The sequence below is a fragment of the Denticeps clupeoides genome, chromosome 8 (assembly GCF_900700375.1).
Source record: "Denticeps clupeoides chromosome 8, fDenClu1.1, whole genome shotgun sequence".
NCBI lineage: Eukaryota > Metazoa > Chordata > Actinopteri > Clupeiformes > Denticipitidae > Denticeps > Denticeps clupeoides.
In genome coordinates this window covers 23,342,249-23,363,580 of record NC_041714.1, presented here as the reverse complement: position 1 = coordinate 23,363,580, position 21,332 = coordinate 23,342,249, and the positions used below count along the sequence as shown (strand labels likewise).

At 42.9% G+C, this 21,332-nt stretch overlaps 1 protein-coding gene, 1 non-coding gene and 1 pseudogene across 3 annotated transcripts; 2 read left to right on the top strand and 1 right to left on the bottom strand.

The window, feature by feature from the left end:
* The first annotated feature begins 36 nt into the window (after positions 1-36).
* LOC114796279 (5S ribosomal RNA) lies at positions 37-155 on the top strand. The gene has a single exon (XR_003750669.1). It is a non-coding gene; the product is annotated as a 5S ribosomal RNA (ribosomal RNA).
* A 551-nt stretch (positions 156-706) lies between these two features.
* LOC114796242 (uncharacterized) lies at positions 707-825 on the top strand (annotated as a pseudogene).
* Positions 826-4,405: 3,580 nt separating this feature from the next.
* Positions 4,406-20,917, bottom strand: eif2ak1 (eukaryotic translation initiation factor 2-alpha kinase 1). 2 transcript variants are annotated; one of them, XM_028989625.1, is made up of 16 exons: positions 20,606-20,736; positions 19,228-20,063; positions 18,384-18,551; positions 16,799-16,935; positions 16,345-16,388; positions 16,165-16,264; positions 15,999-16,079; positions 15,822-15,918; positions 15,666-15,726; positions 14,313-14,652; positions 13,818-13,917; positions 13,481-13,587; positions 5,788-5,908; positions 5,487-5,566; positions 5,133-5,366; positions 4,406-4,629 (listed from the first exon to the last, which is right to left on the bottom strand). In XM_028989625.1, the coding sequence occupies exons 2-16, from the start codon at positions 19,280-19,282 to the stop codon at positions 4,510-4,512; spliced, it is 1,845 nt and encodes a 614-aa protein (XP_028845458.1). In that variant the 5' UTR covers positions 19,283-20,063; positions 20,606-20,736; the 3' UTR covers positions 4,406-4,509. The 2 variants fall into 2 exon arrangements, with proteins under 2 accessions (XP_028845458.1, XP_028845457.1); XM_028989624.1 differs by lacking the exon at positions 19,228-20,063 and having other exon boundaries at positions 20,606-20,917.
* Between the last annotated feature and the right edge of the window lie 415 nt (positions 20,918-21,332).

Sequence of the window (21,332 nt, the reverse complement as noted above, 5' to 3'; positions counted from 1 at the left end):
AGGTTGTTTAAAGTCCAAGATTTTCAAGCAGAGATTGCTTACGGCCATACCAGCCCAAGAACGCCCGGTCTCGTCTGATCTCGGAAGCTAAGAAGGCTTGGGCCTGGTTAGTACTTGGATGGGAGACCTCCTGGGAATACCAGGTGCTGTAAGCTTTAACTGTTGAAAAACTTTTTAAAATGAAGTTTTTTTGCATCGCTTTGTTAGTTTTTATCTAAAGTAAGTTAAGAGGTATTTTCACTCTGTGATATGTTTTCAAGCCTAGGTTGTTTAAAGTCCATGATTTTCAAGCTAAGAAGGCTTGGGCCTGGTTAGTACTTGGATGGAAGACTGCCTGTGAATACCAGGTGCTGTAAGCTTTAACTGTTGAAAAACTTTTTAAAATGAAGTTTATTGCATTGCTTTGTTAGCTTTTTTCTAAAGTAAGTTAAGAGTCATTTTCACTCTTGGATATGTTTTGCCGCCTTTTTTCTTTTTTTTTTTACAAACTGCTCTTCAAGTTTCCTTATCTGTGCATGCTCTACGACAATCTTTCACAGGCTTGGCTGTGGAGTGGGGTGCAGCTGAATCGATTAAGCGGGGTTGTCCGGCTCTCGGCCTTAAGGTTCGACGCACCCATATGTCAGTTTAATATCAGATACGTCCCCCAGCGGAGGATTACATATTAAGCGGATTGTTTAAAGTCAAAGATTTTCAAGCAGAGATTGCTTACGGCGATATCAGCCGAAGAACGCCCGGTCTCGTCTGACCTCGGAAGCTAAGAAGGCTTGGGCCTGGTTAGTACTTGGATGGGAGGCTGCCTGAGAATACCAGGTGCTGTAAGCTTTAACTGTTGAAAACCTTTTTAAAATGAAGTTTTTTGCATCGCTTTGTTGACCGAAGAACGCCCGGTCTTGTCTGATCTCGGATACGGGGGGTATTTCTTATATAGCCCAAAATCATACAGTATGTCTCAATGGGCTTTGACAGGCCCTACAGTTGACACCCCCCACACTTGACCCTTCTGCACACAAGGAAAAACTCCACACAAAAAAACTCTACAAGAGAGAAAAAAAGAAAGGAAGAAACGTTGGGAAGGAGTGATACAGAGAGGGACCCCCTTCCAGGGTAGAGTGAGCCTGCAAATGGTGTCAGTGCAGGGTTGGGGATGATATAATAGTAAGTCCTACAGTTGTAGGGTTGGAGAAGTCCAGAATGTAGTCCAGTGTCATGGTCTAGATTACGTGTCCATAATGATGTTACTGGTCCACTTGAAGATCCCTGAAGCTGTAGTTGTAACGGTGGTGGTGGCTGTGGTGACCCTCTGGTTTGTTTCAAGGTATGTCCTTGTTTAGCAGTTGTCAGGAACCAGAATTTATTTGCTGGTCTCTTCACTGGGGTCTGCCAGTAGTCTGGACGCTTGATTCCGTGTCTCGGAGAAAAACAAACAGAAGCAGCGGCAGGTGGTTGCACTGTACGACCGATACTGAAATATGTGGTAATAGTGGTATATTGGTGCTACAGTGGCCCGGTACCCTAACTAGGACAGCCTAACTAGGGTGAATTTAACTTTGTCTGTGTCTAACGGGGGGACTCTGTGATAAACTGGACTTTATAATTGACACTGCATCAAAGTGAAGTGAAATGAGGGTCTAGGACTTTAACAAAAAGCCAGAGAAAACAGATAGGTTTTGAGATTGGATTTAAACTGTGTCTGAGTCCCGGACACTGACAGGCAGGCTGTTCCACAACTGCTGAGCTCTATAGGAGAAGGATCTGCTCCCAGCTGTGACCTTCTGCACCTTTGGTACCAGTAGTGACCCCGCACCCAATGATCGAAGGGGGCGTGGCGGGTCGTAAAGAACCAAAAGTTCACTCATGTATTGCGGGGCGAGACCATTTAGATCTTTATAGGTCAAAAGTAGGATTTTGTAGTCAATCCTAAATTTGATGGGTAACCAGTGCAGTGATTGTAAGACTGGGGGGATGTGGTCAAAGTTCAGATCCGTTCGGGATCTGGACCGGAGTTTCACGTTTGTCCTGTGGAATGTTTCCTAATCATGTTCACCTCTGTCTAATGTATATAGCTGTTCTGTTCGTTTCTGTTCACCGTCGGGTCTTTGTTATGTTATGTTAATGATACCTGTTCACCAGTTACCGGATGTCTGTCATGTCCTGTTTATCACATATTAAACCTGTTAAAACACATAATTAAACACATATTAAATCGCGTCAAGCTTTGTCATCACCTCTGTTCACCTGCCTCGCCATGCCAAACTTGTTAAAAGAATTAACGCTGTCGATGTGAATATGCTCCATGGAGTGTTTGGAGGTATTGGTCTACTTAAATGCAATCCAGTAAAAATCGAGCTAAAGGAAGACGCTGTGCCTTCTGTCAACACCACGTCGTATTCCATTTCGTCTTTTGCTAAAAGTGGATGCGGAGTTGAAACACATGCTGAACTTGGGCATAATAGAAGAGGTCACTGGGCCTGGAGCATAAGTGGAGCGTAAATGGTCTCCACCCTCAATGCTTCGTACGGGTTCTGGCAGATACCTTTGGAACCAAACAGTTAAACGTTGACTACTTTTATAACTCCTGTAGGTCGTTTCTCCTTTCGCAGACTTCCTTTCGGAATCCCTTCAGGCCATGAAATTTTCCAGAGGCTGATGTCCACACAGCTCAAGGACCAAGAAGGAGTCGTTGTAGTGATGGACGACATTTTAGTTTATGGAGCAATGTCAGAAAATTGTAAGAGACAGTGGCTTGAAGCTAAAGGAAGCCATGTGCCATTTCCGCCAAGCAGAGCTTTAATACTTTGGTCACGTAATTAGCTCAGAAGGTCTGAATCCTGACCCAAACAAAGTGAAGGCTCTCACTGAGATGCAAAGTCCATCTAAGGTCGAGGAGCTACGTCAAACCCTGGGTTTTGTCAATTATCTGGGGAGGTTCTTGCTTGATCTTTCCACTGTTACACCCACTCACCGACCTGCTTAAAAGAGAGCATTTGGATCTGTAACGAGGTAAAAGAAAATGCTTTTGCAAAGGTCAAAGCTTCACTTGTGTCTGCACCAGCACTGGCATACTATGAGGCCAGCAGGAAAACCATCATTAACCATCACCACCAGCAGCTACGCCATTGGAGCTGCTTTACTACAAGAACACCAAGGTGAGCTCAAGCCTGTAGCGTTCTGCTCTCGCACACTGACGGAATTTGAAAAACGGTACTGGCAGATAGAGAAAGAGTGCTTAGCGTGTGTGTGGGCATGTGAAAGATATGCACGGTATGTACAAGGTTTAGAATGTTTTTGAGTGCAGACAGACCACAAACCTTTAGTACCGCTCATAAATACATATGACCTGGATTCTGAGATTCCATGTGGAGACAGAGCATGTCCCAGGCTTTCATAGTTGCAACTCATAGTTGCAGACACCCTCTCCCGAAAGCCCTTGAGGGGGGGAAGGACAGTGAAGACACAGACCAGGCAGTACAAGCATATGTGGAGTCAGTTGTGAGTAATGCACTGGTCTCGTCACAGTGACTCAATGAGATCCGAGTAGCCACACAAAACGATGAGTATCTGCAGCAGATTGTAAGTTACATCAGGAAAAGATGACCACTTAAGCCAAAAGTGAAAGTGTCTTTACAAATGTATTACTCTGCTAGAGCACACCTCATAGGCTGGTCATTCCTGTCACCCAACGGTCCAGGGTGCTGACACAATGGCATGAAGGACATCAAGGTTTGACAAGATGCTGTGCACGAGCCAAGATGTCCGTGTGGTGGCCATAACTCAGTTGATGTCAACATGCCAATTCTGCATTGAGAAAATGTCCACACAGCGACGAGGACCTCTACTTTACCTGGTGGTCCCTGGCAACGCATCGCAGCAGATCTGTGTGAACTAACAGAATTACCTCATTGTGACAGATTACTATTTAAGAGGTATTGAAATAGCTCTTTCAGCATCTGGCAGTTAGTTCTGATGCTGCGGAACGTCTACCAGACTGTAGGAAGGAGAACAGGGCACATGAGGGCCAGTGAGAGTCCTTCATTATGTTCCGAGCTTGACAGATGATGTGTTTCTCGTAGAGCTGAGAGATGGGTGGAAGTGGAACCCCGATGATGCACTCTGCTGTCTTCACTATCCGCTGCAGGGCCTTCTGCTCAGCGACAGTGCAGTTCCCGTACACGGACGGGGCCTAAAAGAACGTGACATGCCTAGTCACTTTAATCAGTCCTTCATTCCCCAATACCCGGTTAAAATTCATAAATTCATAAAATAATTCTAATTCTTTTTTTCATGGATAATGGGTGAATATGAAAATTCAACCTTCTGATTACAAGTCTGCTTCCTTACCTGCTGGGCCACCAATGTCCAATGTAGTTTTAGTATATTTTAAATAACCACAATTTTTGATTTCTTTACAGTTTTAATAACTTAAATATATGGCACTCAGTAGTCAAAACATACAGGCATTTGAATCCAAAAATTACTTAAATGTTCATGAAAGTATGTTAATGAGCATTAGCTCTGATCTGTCCCCCCAGCTGCACTCTGTGAGGTCCGAAGCTCTTGGATTTCTTTTCGGAGCTGAAGAAGCTCCTCCTCTTGCTCGTCAATCCTCTTCTGCAGACTGTTGATAACCTCAAATTAAACAGACCAGTACAACAATTCTAAGACAGTTTCCAAGACTTACATCATAATGCAAAGATAAAAAATGCCACATATGGCATGCTTACTGGTTTGATTCCAGTGCTACACTTGTAACAATTGAAGTGAAGTCAAGATCTTTATAGTCAATGCTACCATATACACAGTATACAGCGTATTGGAATGCCCAAGCCCCCAACATTTTTAAGAATATCAAAATATATTCACAAGAGATTATATAACTAGAAGTTACAAGTTAACTAGAAGTTTTAAAAAGTACTAATACTAACTATATCTATGTACAACAAACAAAGACAGGACAGGAGACAATACAATACAATACTCTTCTCTATAGGATTACCTTGCCAGTTTAATTGCAATTATAACACAGTTTATCCATTAATATTCATTATTGTTTTAATTTCTGCCCAAAATATAGAATTTAAAAGTATACATACATACTATTATATTTTTATTAAGGCTTCAGTTAAATTTACCATATCTCTGGTGCTGAAGAGCTCGCTCTCCAGGAGCTGTAATGCACTGGGCCGCAGGGATGGATCTGAACCGGTCAGCAATTTGATATAATGGGTCAAGCGAGGCATCTTCTGGGTAAGTGTTTCAGGTAAGTTTCCTTGACGGAGCTCGCTGAGCCAGTGAACTCGCTCCATCTCAGTCCCAAAAGGCTGAAAAAGCTCCACAGCAATCACCCCGACACTGAACATGTCCGACTGTAAAGCACACATAATGTTCATCTACTTTTCACTTTATGACTCCTGAAATGAATTTAACAACCAGGTCCACAATAAAAGTGAAAAACGTTTAAAATGGTGTTGAGAATAATAATATACCTTTGAGTCATAGTGAGATCCGTGGAGCTGTTCTGGAGCTGCGTACACAAATGTCCCAACACCTGAAGTGTGTGTGGATCCTTCGGAAATGTAATAATAACATTAATTCAAGAATTAACTTTCATCTTAAGCTCTACACTTCATTTCATAATTACAAAGATTTATATGACTTACATGATATATGTGTTCTTGTCACATTTTTTTTATATTTTACGTTCAGTTGGATACTTGTTTCTAAATTGTTTTAAACAATTTTTTTATTCATCATTAATTAATGAACAAACTGGAAATTTTTTCATACCAGTTTTGTTGGAGGTACTGGGCCTTTCTTCATGATCATCTGCTATAATGTCCCTGCAGGCCAGTCCAAAGTCCCCAATCTTGATATGGTGGTCTGGTCCATGTAAAAATATATTTCTTGGCTAGCAAAAAAAGTTGACAGTTTCTTACAACGATTAAGCAAATGTCCATTCCAAGAAGAACAAAGTGTTTTAAAGACACATATTTTTGAAGGCAGAATGTCACAAGGTAAAATTACACTGCTCAAAAAAAAATTAAGGGACCACTTAAACAACATAATGTAACTCGATCACACTTCTGTCCACTTAGGAAGCAACACTGGCCATCAATTTCACATGCTGTTGTTCAAATGGAATATAGACAACAGGTGGAAATGGTCACCACGCCTGCAGGTGGTGACCACAGACCACTTCTCAGTTCCTATGCTTTCTGGCTGATGTTTCACGGCTTCAGACCGGGCTTCTTCATTTTCTTGAGCACGCACCTCTGTGGATTTCTGGGGTCAACTGTATTAATCTGTACAGCCTGAGAGTTCTATTTATGATGCTATATTTTATCATTACTTCAACCAACTCCAAATAATTGTGTATATATATTGTTTTGGAAAAAGTGAAAGTGATTGTGAAACATTGCAGCACAGCACACGGTGACACAGTGAAATGTGTCCTCTGTATTTAACCATCACCCTTGGTGAGCAGTGGGCAGCCTGTATTTGACTAAATCACAAATTTGAAAAGACTGAATCATATTATTTAATTTGAAAATATGACAGTCCGGTGTACTACGCTTACGAATCTGTTGCAGCAGGGGATACGAACTGTCAAAACTGTACTCGTAAAATTAAAACGTAAACCTACACCGTGGCACTGTTTGTTCCCTCCAAGGCACTGAATCAAGCACGCAGACCACCTGCAGACTCCAGGGGACAGACCACCAGATTAATCCTAGTCCCGAGCAATGAACTGCAAACAAGACTAAACAAACCAGAGGGTCACCACAGCCCCTCTCTGAATCACTCCTTCCCAAGGTTTTTTCCTTAATTTTTTTCTCTCTCCCAGAGTTATTGAGGTTTTGCACAGAGGTTTATTAATACCTTACCAGATTTATCAACGCTAATAAACTCACCGTCAGACCCCGCTGAACTCCCCTCAAAAGGAAGATAGTAAGAAATAAAAACTTAATTCCTTGGTATAATGATCACACGCGCTCGCTTAAGAAGACCGCCCAGAAATTAGAACGCAAATGGCGTCGAAGTAAATGAAACATATTCCGAATACTTAACTATAAGAAGGCTCTTAGCTCGGCTCGATCAACGTATCTGTCCTCGTTAATAGACACAAATCCCGGATTCCTGTTTAAAACTATAGCCAAACTAACCAGGAATAAGACAGAAACGGATACTACCACTCAATATCAACATAGTAGCGATGATTTTATGAATTTCTTTAATACTAAAATAGTCGCAAATAGAGATAAGATTAAAAGCACAACAAATAGCTCCGCCAATATTTCCATGGAAAATAATCTTCTAATAGACGACCACCGATTAGAACGATTCAACCCTATTAAAGAGCATGAATTAATCAAATTAATCTTGTTGTCAAATCAATGTACTTGTGCTTTGGATCCGATTCCAACAAGGTTCCTTAAGCAAACAGCACCCAATATTATAAATTCTATCCTCAAAATTGTTAACTGGTTGCTTAGCACCGGCCACGTACCAAGTTCGTTCAAGGTAGCAGTCATTAGACCCCTGATTAAAAAGCCAGATCTTGATCGCAGTCAGCTTTCAAATTATAGACCGATAAATTATAAACCTTCTTAAATAAATTATAAACCAAATTATAAACCTTCTGTTCATATCAAAAATCTTAGAAAAAGTCGTAGCCCAGCAGCTGAGCGCATACCTAGACTGTAACAATATCCATGAAGTATATCAATCAGGATTTAGACCCCATCATAGCACTGAGACAGCGCTGGTTAAAGTGGTTAATGACCTGCTGTTGGCCTCTGATCAGGGACGCATCTCGCTGCTTGTCCTGCTTGATCTGAGTGCAGCGTTTGACACTATCGATCACGCTATTCTCCTTGCCAGGTTGGAGAATGTTATTGGGATTAAGGGAACAGCCCTTGAATGGTTCAGATCATATTTGACCAACCGATATCAGTTTGTGGACATCAATGGTGTTTCATCTTCACATAGTAAAGTCGAGTTTGGTGTTCCACAAGGTTCTGTCCTAGGTCCGTTACTTTTTTCCCTATACATGTTACCTTTACGTGACGCCATCCGCAAACACGGTATTAGCTTTCACACAGCTGTATCTGTCAGCAATGCCAGATCAGAGGCAGCAGCTGAACAACATAGAGAATTGTCTGGAGCACATTAGATTAGATTAGATTAGATTCAACTTTATTGTCATTACACATGTACAAGTACAGGGCAACGAAATGTAGTTTAGGTCTAACCAGAAGTGCAATAAGCAGCAAGTGCAGGATACAGTTCAAATAAGTTAAGTTATATATATATACATAAAGTGATATGTGCTATACATAAGGTGATATGTGCAGTACAAAGTGATATGTGCAGTGCAGTGATTATCAAGAGTGAATGGGGGGAGCAGAGGAGTTCAGCAAGGAAACAGCTCTGGGAAAAAAGCTGTTCCTAAGTCTGCTGGTTCTTGTCCGTGGTAGCCTGAACCGTCTGCCTGAAGGCAGGAGAGAGAACAGTTCGTGGGCCGGGTGGGAGGAGTCCTTAAGAATACTGTGAGCTCGACGCAGACAGTGCTTCCTCTGGATTTCCTCAATGGATGGAAGTGGAGTCCCTGTGATGCGCTGGGCAGTTTTCACCACCCGCTGCATCGCCTTACGCTCAGCAACAGTGCAGCTTCCATACCACACTGTGAGACAGCTGGTAAGGATGCTCTCTATTGTAGAGCGGTAAAAGTTCAACAGGATGGTAGTGGGTAGCTGGTTCTTTTTTAATGTTCTCAAGAAGAAGAGGCGCTGGTGAGCCTTCTTGACCAGGCTGGAGGTGTTAATGCTCCAGGACAGGTCCTCTGAGATGTGGGTCCCCAGGAACTTGAAGGATGTAACAGGCTGCACAGTCATCCCATTGATGTGGATGGGATCATGCGAGCCTCTTCTCTCCCTCCTGAAGTCCACAATGAGCTCCTTGGTCTTGGTGGTGTTTAAAAGAAGGTTATTTTCTGTGCACCAAGTGGCCAGATGCTGGACCTCCTCCCTGTAGGCAGTCTCATCGTTGTTGTCGATGAGACCTATCACCGTGGTGTCATCTGCAAACTTAATAACGGAGTTTGATCCATACATAGGTCGGCAGTCATGGGTGAAGAGGGAGTAGAGGAAGGGGCTCAGCACACAGCCCTGTGGTACACCAGTGTTGAGCGTGACAGTAGTGGAGCGGATGTGGCCTGACCTTACATGCTGTGGTCTGCTGGTCAGAAAGTCCATGATCCAGTTGCAAAGTGAGGTGTTGATGTCCAGGGCTCTAAGTTTAGAGATTAGCTTAGAGGGGATGACAGTGTTAAATGCTGAGCTGAAATCAACAAACAGCATCCGTGCATATGTGTTTTGCTTGTCCAGGTGTGTGAGTACAGAGTGCAGCGCTATGGAGACTGCATCCTCTGTGCTCCTATTGCTACGGTACGCAAACTGGTGTGGGTCCAGAGTTGGTGGGAGGAAGTCCCTCAGATGTGCCAGGACTAACCGCTCGAAGCACTTCATGATTATGGGTGTGAGTGCTACAGGGCGGTAGTCATTCAGGCATGTTGGACTAGAATGTTTCGGCACTGGTACAATGGAGGTGGATTTGAGGCATGTTGGAACAGCTGCTTGGGCGAGAGACATGTTAAAAATGTCCGTGAATACGCCAGCGAGCTGCTCTGCACATGCTCTAAGTACGCGCCCCGGGATGCCGTCTGGTCCAGCAGCTCTGCGCGCGTTTATCCGACTCAGTGCAGTGCAAACATCTGAGGAGGTGAGTATGATGGGCGAGTGGTCGGTAGATGAGGGGATCTTGACAGCAGGTTGCTTGTTGTCTCTTTCAAAGCGAGCATAAAAGTCGTTGAGCTCATTCAGAAAGAGGACATCTGTGGTTGTGGGGGCTGAGTTGCTGGGTTTATAGTCTGTAATGGCCTGAATGCCCTGCCACAAGCGTCGAGGATCAGCATTGGAGAAGTATTCCTCTAGCTTTAGTTTGTAGCAGTGCTTGGCCTTTTTGATGCCCCTCTTCAGGTTCGCCCTGGAAATGCCGTAGGCCTGTGCATCACCCGATCTGAAGGCATTGTTGCGTGCCTTCAGCAGGAGACGCACCTCCTTGTTCATCCAAGGCTTCTGATTAGGGTATGTGGTGATCTGTTTCTGAGTAGTAACCGTGTCTATGGTGGTGTTAATGTAGTTCAGAACAGAGGAGGTGTAGATGTCGATGTCCGTGTGAGAGCCACAGGTGGCCTGTGAAGCAAACATACTCCAGTCTGTGTGTTGGAACCTGTCCTGGAGTGTGATGTCAGCCCCCGCTGGCCACACTTTGATGGTCCTCACTGATGGCTTCACACGGTTGATGAGGGGGGAGTACTTGGGGGTGAGAAACAAAGAAAGGTGATCTGATTGTCCGAAGTGGGGGAGGGGGGTCACAGCATAGGCTTCAGCCATGTTTGTATAAACTTGATCCAGAGTTTTGTTTCCTCTGGTGTGACAGAGAATGTTTTTATGAAATTTAGGAAATACCGTCTTCAAATTGGAATGATTAAAATCGCCCGCCACAATGTATGCAGCCTCTGGGTGATCAGTCTGTTGTTTACTGATGGCTGCATGAAGTTCGTTCATAGCAAGCTTGGCATCAGCATCAGGAGGAATGTAAGTGGCAGTTATAATGGTGGATGTGAACTCCCGCGGCAGATAGAACGGTCTGCACTTAACCATGAGAAACTCTAGGTTAGCTGAGCAGTGTCTCCCAATGATAGTAGAGTTCGTGCACCAGGCTTTGTTAACATAGATGCACAATCCCCCACCTCTGGTCTTACCGGAGTCATCCACCGTTCTGTCTGCCCGGAGAATGTGGTGCTCAGCTAGAGCAATAGCATTGTCCGGTATTCCGTTGTTTAGCCATGTTTCAGTGAAAATCATGACATTGCAGTTCCAGAGTTTCTTGCTGTGGTTGATTCGGAGTCGAATCTCATCCATTTTGTTCACCAGTGACCGTACATTGGCGAGAAGAATGCTGGGCAAAGAGAGCCGGTGTGGTGTTAGCTTTAGCTTAGCTCTTAGCCCTCCGCGCTTCCCCCGCCTTTGTTTACGGTCTCGACGGCGTCTTCGAGCACTTCCGCCCGGTCGGGTAGGGTGCGCCGCCTCGGGTGTTCTGCCGATCTCAGGGATGAGTTCAAGATTGCTGATAAAACTGTTAAAATTACGAGAACCAATATCCAAAAGCTCTTGTCGGGAGTACGATGTTGAGGCACTACTGTTCTGCACGAACAGCCCCGACATGAGCAAGAAAATTACCGCAAAACTGCAGAAACTGGAGAGACGCTGAGCCTCGCGATGTGTACGCGCCGCCATCTTGGTCTATAGTCAGTGGATTAGACAGTGGATGCTCACCAACTTTCTCCTGTTAAACCCTGACAAGACAGAAGCGCTTGTAATCGGGCCTCAAGCAGCCAGGCATAAACTGGCTGACTACACAATAGCCTTTCTATCTCACCGAGTATTGAAGTGAAGGATCTAGGTATCATCATTGATGCAGGTCTCTCATTCAGTTCGCACGTAGATAATGTCACTAGGATAGCATTCTTTCACCTTAAAAATATTGCGAAAATAAGAAATATCATTTCAATGCATGATGCAGAAAAGTTGGTCCATGCATTTATTACATCAAGGTTAGATTACTGCAATGCATTATTGTCTGGATGCTCTAGTAGGTGCATGAGTAAACTCCAGCTAGTACAGAATGCTGCAGCCAGAGTTCTAACCAGAACCAGGAAATTTGACCACATCACCCCAGTCTTACAATCACTGCACTGGTTGCCCATCAAACTTAGGATTGACCACAAAATCCTACTTTTGACCTATAAAGCTAAATGGTCTCGCCCCACAGTACCTGAGTGAACTTTTGGTTCTTTACAACCCGCCACGCCACCTTCGATCAATGGGTGCGGGGTCACTACTGGTACCAAAGGTGCAGAAGGTCCCAGCTGGGAGCAGATCCTTCTCCTATAGAGCTCCGCAGTTGCGGAACAGCTTGCCTGTCAGCGTCCGGGACTCAGAAACAGCCTCAGTGTTTAAATCCAATCGCAAAACCTATCTGTTTTCTCTGGCTTTTTGCTAAAGTCCTAGACCCTCATTTCACTTCACTTTGACGCAGTGTCAATTATAAAGTCCAGTTTATCACAGAGTCCCCCTGTTAGACACAGACAAAGTTAAATTCACCCTAGTTAGGCTGTCCTAGTTAGGGTACCGGGCCACTGTAGCACCAATATACCATTATAACCACATATTTCAGTATCGGTCGTACAGTGTAACCGTCTGCCGCTGCTTCTGTTTGTTTTCCTCCGAGACACGGAATCAAGCACCCAGACTACTGGCAGACCCCAGTGAAGAGACCAGCAAATAAATTCTGGTTCCTGACAACTGCTTTACAAGGACATACCATGAAACAAACCAGAGGGTCACCACAGCCACCACCACCACTACAGCTTCAGGGATCTTCAAATGGACCAGTAACATCATTATGGACACGTAATCTAGACCATGACACTGAATACATCCTGGACTTCTCCAACCCTACAACCGTAGGACTTATTATTATATCATCCCCAACCCTGCACTGACACCATTTGCAGGCTCACTCTACCCTGGAAGGGGGTCCCTCTCTGTATCACTCCTTCCCAACGTTTCTTCCTTTCTTTTTTTCTCTCTCCTAGAGTTTTTTTGTGTGGAGTTTTTTTTGTGTGCAGAAGGGTCAAGTGTGGGGGTGTCAACTGTAGGGCCTGTCAAAGCCCATTGAGACATACTGTATGTTATTATGGGCTACATAAGAAATAAATGTTGTTGTTGTTGTTGTTGATGTCTCGTGCCATCCACCAACGCCACGTTGCACCACAGTATGTCCAGGAGTTGGCGGATGCTTTAGTCCAGGTCTGGGAGACCAGGAGCATGACCAGGCGTTGTAGGGAGGTCATACAGGCACGTGGAGGCCACACACATTACTGAGCCCCATTTTGACTTGTGTTTTTCCACTTTAATTTTGAGTGTGACTTCCCTTTATTTTATTTTTTTGAGCAGTGTATGTTATTCCCCACCTCTTGTATTTGTTCAGTCATCGCAATTTAGGACCTCATAGAATGGCAGAAAATGTATTCTTCATGCAAAATAAAGAATATTTGGGAAAAAAAGCAGTTTTTCACAGACCCCTAAAATAGTTATCAAAAAAAGTCAAAGAAACAATATTTTACTTTATAAACAAAACTGTTCAAATGTTCTAAATGTTTCAGTACCAATACCAGAACTGTTACATTCAGTACAGGTTTTTTGTGCTGAATATTACTAGATTTCAACAAGAACAAAACATTTGCTCCTAAACTAATGACAAACTTGAACACACTCACTTTTGGACTAAATACTGGTAATACTGTGTTCAGTAGCACAAGAGTTCCCTACCCCTAATTAAGAGATTAACATACCTTCAGGTCTCTGTGCATAATCCCCCTTGCGTGAATGTACTGCACCCCTTTTAGAATTCTATGCAGGATATTAAAAGCTTGTTCGTCTTCTGTGGAGCTGTCACCACCTTGAACAGAACAGTATCAGTATGACACCTTTATACCAAGTATATTACAAAGTAAATTACCAAAGATAAATCCCTAAAAACTGCATTTTGCCATTAAACTACAAAGAAATGTTTGTGTTTATTCTACCCATTTGAACACATAAGGAACTTTACTGTTCATATGTAAAGTACCGAACCTTGATTTTTAAAGATAAATATTTCCATTCAACAGTCCTAATTTTTTAGTCGACCTGTGCTGTCTGTAAACTGGTTGTTCCTTTCCTGTATCCAGTCTTTGAGGGAACGTTCACACAGCTGCATCTGAATGTACAGCATGAGGTGGAGGTTAACCTGTACAGGGAAACACACATTAGAACACATGCAACACCCCCCCTCAGAAAGACTATTCATGACCAGAGGGTTAATAATGTTCAGTATCCTAATTAAATTTAGAGGACATTTTTATGTTCCAAAATAACAAACACTTGATGTTAACTGAGATATTTATGGACACATTTTGTAAGGGAGCTAATCATTTTAGCCTCAGCTAAATCAGTGATGCTTGTGATGGTTATCTCCTCTGGGATCTTCAGCCACATCTCCCAATAATTTACCATTGCCAATATCCTGCTGGCCCTGGTCTATGACAAGGGGGTCCAGTTAGGATCTGATCCTGTCTCCACTGACAGCCCCATCATAATGTACTTGAAACATCCATCCAGAAGAGGGAATGTGTGAAATGGTACCTCTGATTGTTTTTTATCAGAGCACTGTCGGGCGGCCATGCTGTTGCAGGAGGTTATCTCCGCCCTGCTCGTGCTCATATTGTCCTCTGTGAGCGCAGAGCCTTCCCAGCTCATCACAGGGCAGGCGTCCAGTGCAGGAGCCAGAGGGGACCCCAAGAACACACATGGAACAAAGTTTTCCAAGTGGAGTCCGTTTTTCAGACACACAGTAGATGAAGTGTTGGGGAGCACGGTGAGGGCAGGACTTTGAGGTGTGGCCTCTGATGCCATCTCTTTTGGACACCCAGAATTCTCAAAGAGTATGGATGAGCCGTCACTGCTGCTATTGTTCTCCGTGCATCTGCATACACACACATTTACTCAACTTATTCAATTACGCAGCATTTCTTTTTCCTGTTCTGTGATTTACAGATATTGTAAAGCATTAAGTAAACAATATACTAACTGAATAAATACAAATAACACAATCTGTTTATGTCTGCAATTAGTGCTGCACGATTAATCTAATCGTAATCGCGATGTCAGTTTATGCGATTACATGAATGCAAAAAGCTGCGATTTAAATGTGACGTGTTTGGTCACATGACTTTCGATTCGGTTCAATGGAGACCTCAGATTCGTGACACACATAGACATATGGGTGGACGTACATCAACATCGCCGCCATATTGCGATAGGCTCTGCTGTGGAGTGAAGCATATACATGTCTATGGAGAGAAGTGCATAAAAATGCCTCACTCTTGTGCTGCTTGGGGCTGTACAAACCGCTGTACGCTCCAAACCAGATCCCGGGGGATTACATTTCATAGGTAAGGCTGGACAATTGTTTTGAATATATTTGGCCATTATAAAATCCCGTTTTATAAGTCTTAACCTTAGCTAAGCTAGGCTAAGCTAGCAAAGCTATGCATCCCTGTGTTCAAGTCAGCCTCCAAATAACGTTTTGGTTAAACGTAAGAACTATAATACGGGATTTTATAATGGCCAAATATAATGAAAACAGTTGTTTAGCCTTACCAGGGTTTGTTGTTCGACAGTAAACTGGGCATTTCAAGTTGTTATAAGTGGTTTGTATGTTCACTTTGAAATTAAACATTTCACTATTAGTAATTTGTATGCGACTTTTCATTGATATACAAGCAAGTGCCCTTTATCATATCGCATATCGCAATATTGATCTCAATAATTGCAATATGTCTTTTTCCCCAAATCGTGCAGCCCTATCTGCAATGTATATTACATACATACATATTACATTTTAATAACATTGTGGAAAATATTAATTATTAATACTGCTAAATCAGTCCAATACTGAGACACAAAAGCCTCAATGTTTATATTTTAATAGCTCACCCCTTTGTCAGTAAGAGCGTTTCCAGAGCGAGTGGGTTGGCATTTATGAGGGTTTTAGTGCCTGACGGACAGAAGAACAGAATGTTTGGGAATTATTGGGAATTCAGCAGCTGATGGTTAGAGAGGTTAAGGTGTCAGTGTCCAATAGAAACGTACTGGATGTGGTGGTCTGCACATGCTCCATCCATGCTGTGTGATAACCCACTATGTTGGGATGCTGAAGGCTGGACAAGACTTTAACCTCCCTCAGGACCTGAAAGACAGTGGTGTTATCAGGCCACATGAGGGCAGCAGTATTACACATACCAAAAAAAAAACGTTCAACCGACTAACCTTCATGCAGTCATTCCTGTTCACGCTCTTTATTAAAATTTTCTTTGCTGCATACTTCTGGCCATCCAGTTTATTTATGACCTGAGGGAACAGAAAGTTTAAATAAGATTCTGGGAAGCACAGTGGAACTAGTCAGTTTGGAAGAGTTGACACTAAAATTCTTCACCTTAAACACTCTGCCATAAGAACCTTTGCCTAGAGGACAGATCTCTTCAAATTCACTAATATATCGTGACGTTTGTGGCTGGAAAAGACCATCTTTTGTTCTGAAATTTAAAAATAAATTAATATTCAAAAGTAACAGAGAGGGAAGTTTAAAAAAATACAAAAAACATTTTATTCCTACCTTGAAAAAGCACTCTGGGCATCATTACTTGATAATCTACTATCCTGTTCAGAGAAGGAAAAATGAATTAAATAAAACAAAAATGTACAACTGTTTCTCTGCATCTGTCTGACAGTATGAATATGAATATACCCTTATCCAGAGTGACTTACAATCAGTAGTTACAGGGACAGTCCCCCCATGGAACAACTTAGGGGTAAGTGGGTAAGACACTCGCCTGTGAACCAGAAGACCCGGGTTCAAATTCCACTTACTACCATTGTGTCCCTGAGCAAGACACTTAACCTTAAGTTGCTTCAGGGAGACTGTAAGTAAATGTAAGTGTCTTGCTCAGGGACACGATGGTAGTAAGTGGGATTTGAACCCGGGTCTTCTGGTTCATAGGCAAGTGTGTTACCCACTACCACCACTCCCGGTTTGTCCCACTGTAACCAGACTGTGTTGGCGTGTGTACCTGTGAGAAGAGTGAAGAGTTGGCTGCGTGCAGCAGCTCGGAAAAAGCCCGGTTATGCTGCAGTCTCACTGTGCTGAACTCATCACTGACCGCCAAAGGAGAGAGGAGGTTCATGGCCGCAAGACGGTGCCCAATCACTGATGAAGAAAAAATTAAATATGTCAATAATTAAATATGATTAATAACAATAAAGTATGCGGGCGGGCAGGGATTCTGCAGGTTTAAAAAATTTAAGATCTTTTTAAAGGCCACTTTCATACAATTTAAAACCCTCCATCAGGGTCGTCAACTACGATTGTCCAAGAGCAAATTGTCCAAGTCCAAGTTTTTCCTGGCAGACATTGTGAGGGCTTTCTAAAATACAATATTAATTGTATTTTATCTTAATCAAATATCATTATTTGATTATTATTTTCCTTCCTAATTTCAGTGATTTTTAAGCCTTTGTCAATATTAAAGGTCCCCTGACCTCATCTTGTTTGTCCCCTAATACTGTATCTGAAGCCTCTTTCCGAAACTCAGCCTCAGTGCAGAATTACAGCCACTTTGATCCAGTCCCACAATGAGGGAAAAAGACATATTGTGATTATTGAGATCAATATTGCGATTGTGATATGATAAAGGACACTTGCTTGTATATCAATGAAAAGTCGCATACTAATAGTGAAATGTTTAATTTCAAAGTGAAACATACAAACTACTTATAACAACTTGAAATGCCCAGTGCTTTCAAAATACAATATTCTACAAAATTAAATTATCACAAAAAACTCTTTACATTACTGTCGAACGACAAACCCTGGTAAGGCTAAACAACTGTTTTGATTATATTTGGCCATTATAAAATCCCGTATTATAGTTCTTACGTTTAGCCAAAACGTTGTTTGGAGGCTGACTTGAACACAGGGATGCATAGCTTTGCTAGCTTAGCCTAGCTTAGCTAAGGTTAAGACTTATAAAATGGGATTTTATAATGGCCAAATATATTCAAAACAATTGTCCAGCCTTACCTATGAAATGTAATCCCCCGGGATCTGGTTTGGAGCGTACAGCGGTTTGTACAGCCCCAAGTAGCACAAGAGTGAGGCATTTTTATGCACTTCTCTCCATAGACGTGTATATGCTTCACTCCACAGCACAGCCTATCGCAATATGGCGGCGAGGTTGACGTACGATGCAGCGCGTCATGCGGCGTCTAACTATATGTCTCCGAATCAAAAGTCATGTGACCAAACACGTCACATCCGACAGAAGTGAGACTTCAGTCAGCTGAAGTATGTGACCTGTACTGCTGCAAGCCACTAGGGGGGGTGACTGCAATATTTTCAGTTTGTACTATTTGTGAGTCATTTAATTTCTATGCGAGCAGTGACCAGGGACTTGACCGGGGACTGAAAGACTGAAGGCTTATTTAATTAGATTTATCGGATCTGCAGTATTTTTAAGACCTTTAAACTATAGATTTAAGATTATATTTAATTCCTTAATTTTGGAAAATTGAACTGAAGACTTTTTAAGGATCTGCAGAAAACCCATGCAGGACTAATGTCATTTCCAACATGTTGCTACCAATCATGGGTGCTACCTTTAAAAAGCATGCGTGAGCGGGTGGGGTCCCTCTCATACACCAGGCACAGGTGCTCCAGCAGAGAACCCAGAAGAAGATGGTTGGGAATGGCAGCAGTGAACTCCTGGATCGACGTGTACTGTTTCCCCGCCATGAGAACTTCACAGTTGTCATCGGAATCTGAAGCTGGATTCAATAAAAATAAAAAACTACCAATTTTACCACAATTCACCTTATAATATTTATGGATGTTGCAACAATCTTCCTTGATCCCTGAACCAAGCTGTTCCTTAACAATATTATTCAGCGAGGCTGGTAACCATAAATGATTTACATTTACATTTACATTTACAGCATTTATCAGACGCCCTTATCCAGAGCGACTTACAATCAGTAGTTACAGGGACAGTCTCCCTGGAGCAATTTAGGGTTAAGTGTCTTACTCAGGGACACAATGGTAGTAAGTGGGATTCGAACCCGGGTCTTCTGGTTCATAGGCGAGTGTGTTACCCACTAGGCTACTACCACCCTAATGATACACCAAAACAGAATGATATTTTACTAGGGTGGTAATAGCCTAGTGGGTAACACACTCGCCTATGAACCAGAAGACCTAGGTTGAAATCCCACTTACTACCATCGTGTCCCTGAGCAAGACACTTAACCCTGTGTGTCTCTGGGGGGGACTGTCCCTGTCACTACTGATTGTAAGTCGCTCTGGATAAGGGTGTCGGGTAAATGCTGTAAATGTAATCAAAATCCCATGTTTGAAATAACAATGGAAAAATTATTAATAAGAAGCAGACATTGTCCTACTGTTATGTCATTATTTATAAAGGAGCAGAATTGAAATCTTTCTTACCTTCAGCAATAACCTTAGCAATCAGCCCAACAATATTAGTTTTCTCACGCTCCATTATGAAAGTAGAGTGTAGAAATGAGCAGTAACGCAGGGTTGGAGGGGCGTGTGGCGTTCGGAGGAGCTTATCTGTCTAAAACACCAGCTCCAACTCCACCACCCCACAGTAACACCAGCGAAGGACATACTGATGGTACATCTTTCTGCCATTAACCTTTCAATATAACCATTTAACATGTAATCTAATGTACAATAGCACCTCGTACACCCCAGCTTTTATTGTAATTCACAAGTATTAATGTTATTTTTCTAATTCCAAAATGTGCTTTTACTCCAAAACCTAAGCTTCTCTTTCACAGCATGCCCTGCATTTGTACATGTATTACAGTTGTTTGTAAAATTAATGCCATTAGACTGTTATTACAGCCCAATAAATAGACTTCCCTGCATGGATTATTAATCTATGAAGCATTGTGATTATCGCTAACATTTCATTAACAATTGTCACAATTTTTAACAGTGAATTTTGAACTTGTGTGACGTTTAACATCAGTCCAATACAGGATTACATAACGTACTAGTGAAAATTCCGAACAGGACAGCTGATATCTTCTCGTGGTAAAACATTCGCCTGTGAACCAGAAGACCCTGAGTGTCTCCAGGGGGACTGTCCCATGAGACGCTCTGGATAAGACAGTGCTGAAGTTTGAATTGTCCGTTCCACCTTGAATGCTGCTGTATGGAGTCCAGTTCCGCGAGAAACATAATCAGGTCGTCCGTTTCAGAAATTGAGGTAAATCTGTAAATGGTGAAGATCTCCGAGTCAACTGAAAATTCACCTGGGAACACAAATTTCCAGGTCCGATAAACAGGCGCCACAGAAATGTCACTTGTTTATGGTAAAATAGGATATGTAGATTAGTAGAAGTGTTACTTGCCTGGCCCAACGCTGTTTTTACTGTAGTATTCACCTGGGAACTTTGCTCATTTGCATAGATTTATGAAAAATAAAAGTGTTGGGCCAGTAGTTTAGAGTCCACCATATACAGATTTACCTTAATCTGAAACAGGCTTCTGACTTTATGTCTCGCTGAATTATACTCCATACGGGCGTAATATTTAATACGGGGCAGTGGCCCGTAATCAGAAGGTTGCGGGTTCGAATCCCGGGCGCCTGTCAGCGTGTCCCCGTGTCACCGTGTGCTGCAAAATCACTTTTACAGCCTGCTAAGCAGCATTTAAGGTGGAACGGACCGTTCAAATAAGGATCTAACTTCAGCGTCGTCTCGAAATGAGCCGTCTGGTGAACGTAAACGGATGTATTTTGGACTGGGACTTGTCACTAGGCCAAAACAGCAATGTGGACACAACAGCGGCTTACTGTCAAATCGGACCTCCTCCTCGGAGTCGTCGGTCGAACCGACCGGTCTACTTTCCTGCCCCCTCCCCACGGTCCTCAGAACGAGCATGTGGCCCGGGCTCTGGCCGCGGCCACTGGAGCTTTCTTCTGCCGTCAGTTTCCCTTTCGAGCTAAACATGTTTCAGACGGGCCTCAAAGGCACACGAGTTCCTGAACAAAACCCCCACTGTGGATAACAGGCGGTGTAGAGGACCGTTCGAAAGAAGAGCGACCGGCTACCTACACGGACCGCAGCCGGCCATGTTCCGCTGTACAGGGACAGTCGTCGAACTAGCTTACATCTATTCAAAACGAAAAATTATCTTAATGGCCACACAAAACGCCGGTGCCACATCACTGATTAAATATGCGAGTTCTTGACTGTGAAACAAGCAAGAACGTTTATTATAATAAATATCCACTTTCGTCCAGCGTTTGTTAGGACGAGTCAGTACTTAACGCTTCGCACTCGGTCCCTGACATCACCAGGAGACTGTAGTGTCAAGCAGGGGGATGATGAAATATTCAAATTTCAAAAGAAGATTAAGTGCCCACAAGTCTTGTGAAATAGTAGGTTTACATTTAGGTAACATTTCAGAAGTAACATTTTATTTTATTTGCATGTGACGAAATTTTGTGTTCGATAAACAACGTTATTCATGTTACAGACCGGAGCATCACATCACTCACTTTCACTTTTCACCTGTCT

What these genes read in the sequence shown, in the direction of transcription:
- eif2ak1 (XM_028989624.1), bottom strand. Translation starts at nt 20,762, where the DNA reads ATGTTTAGCTCGAAAGGGAAACTGACGGCAGAAGAAAGCTCCAGTGGC. An exon ending in ACAGGAATGACTGCATGAAG is followed by an intron (nt 15,919 to 15,998) that starts GTTAGTCGGTTG and finishes ACTGTCTTTCAG; the next exon opens with GTCCTGAGGGAGGTTAAAGT. An exon ending in CCAGTTTACAGACAGCACAG is followed by an intron (nt 13,588 to 13,817) that starts GTCGACTAAAAA and finishes GTTCTGTTCAAG; the next exon opens with GTGGTGACAGCTCCACAGAA.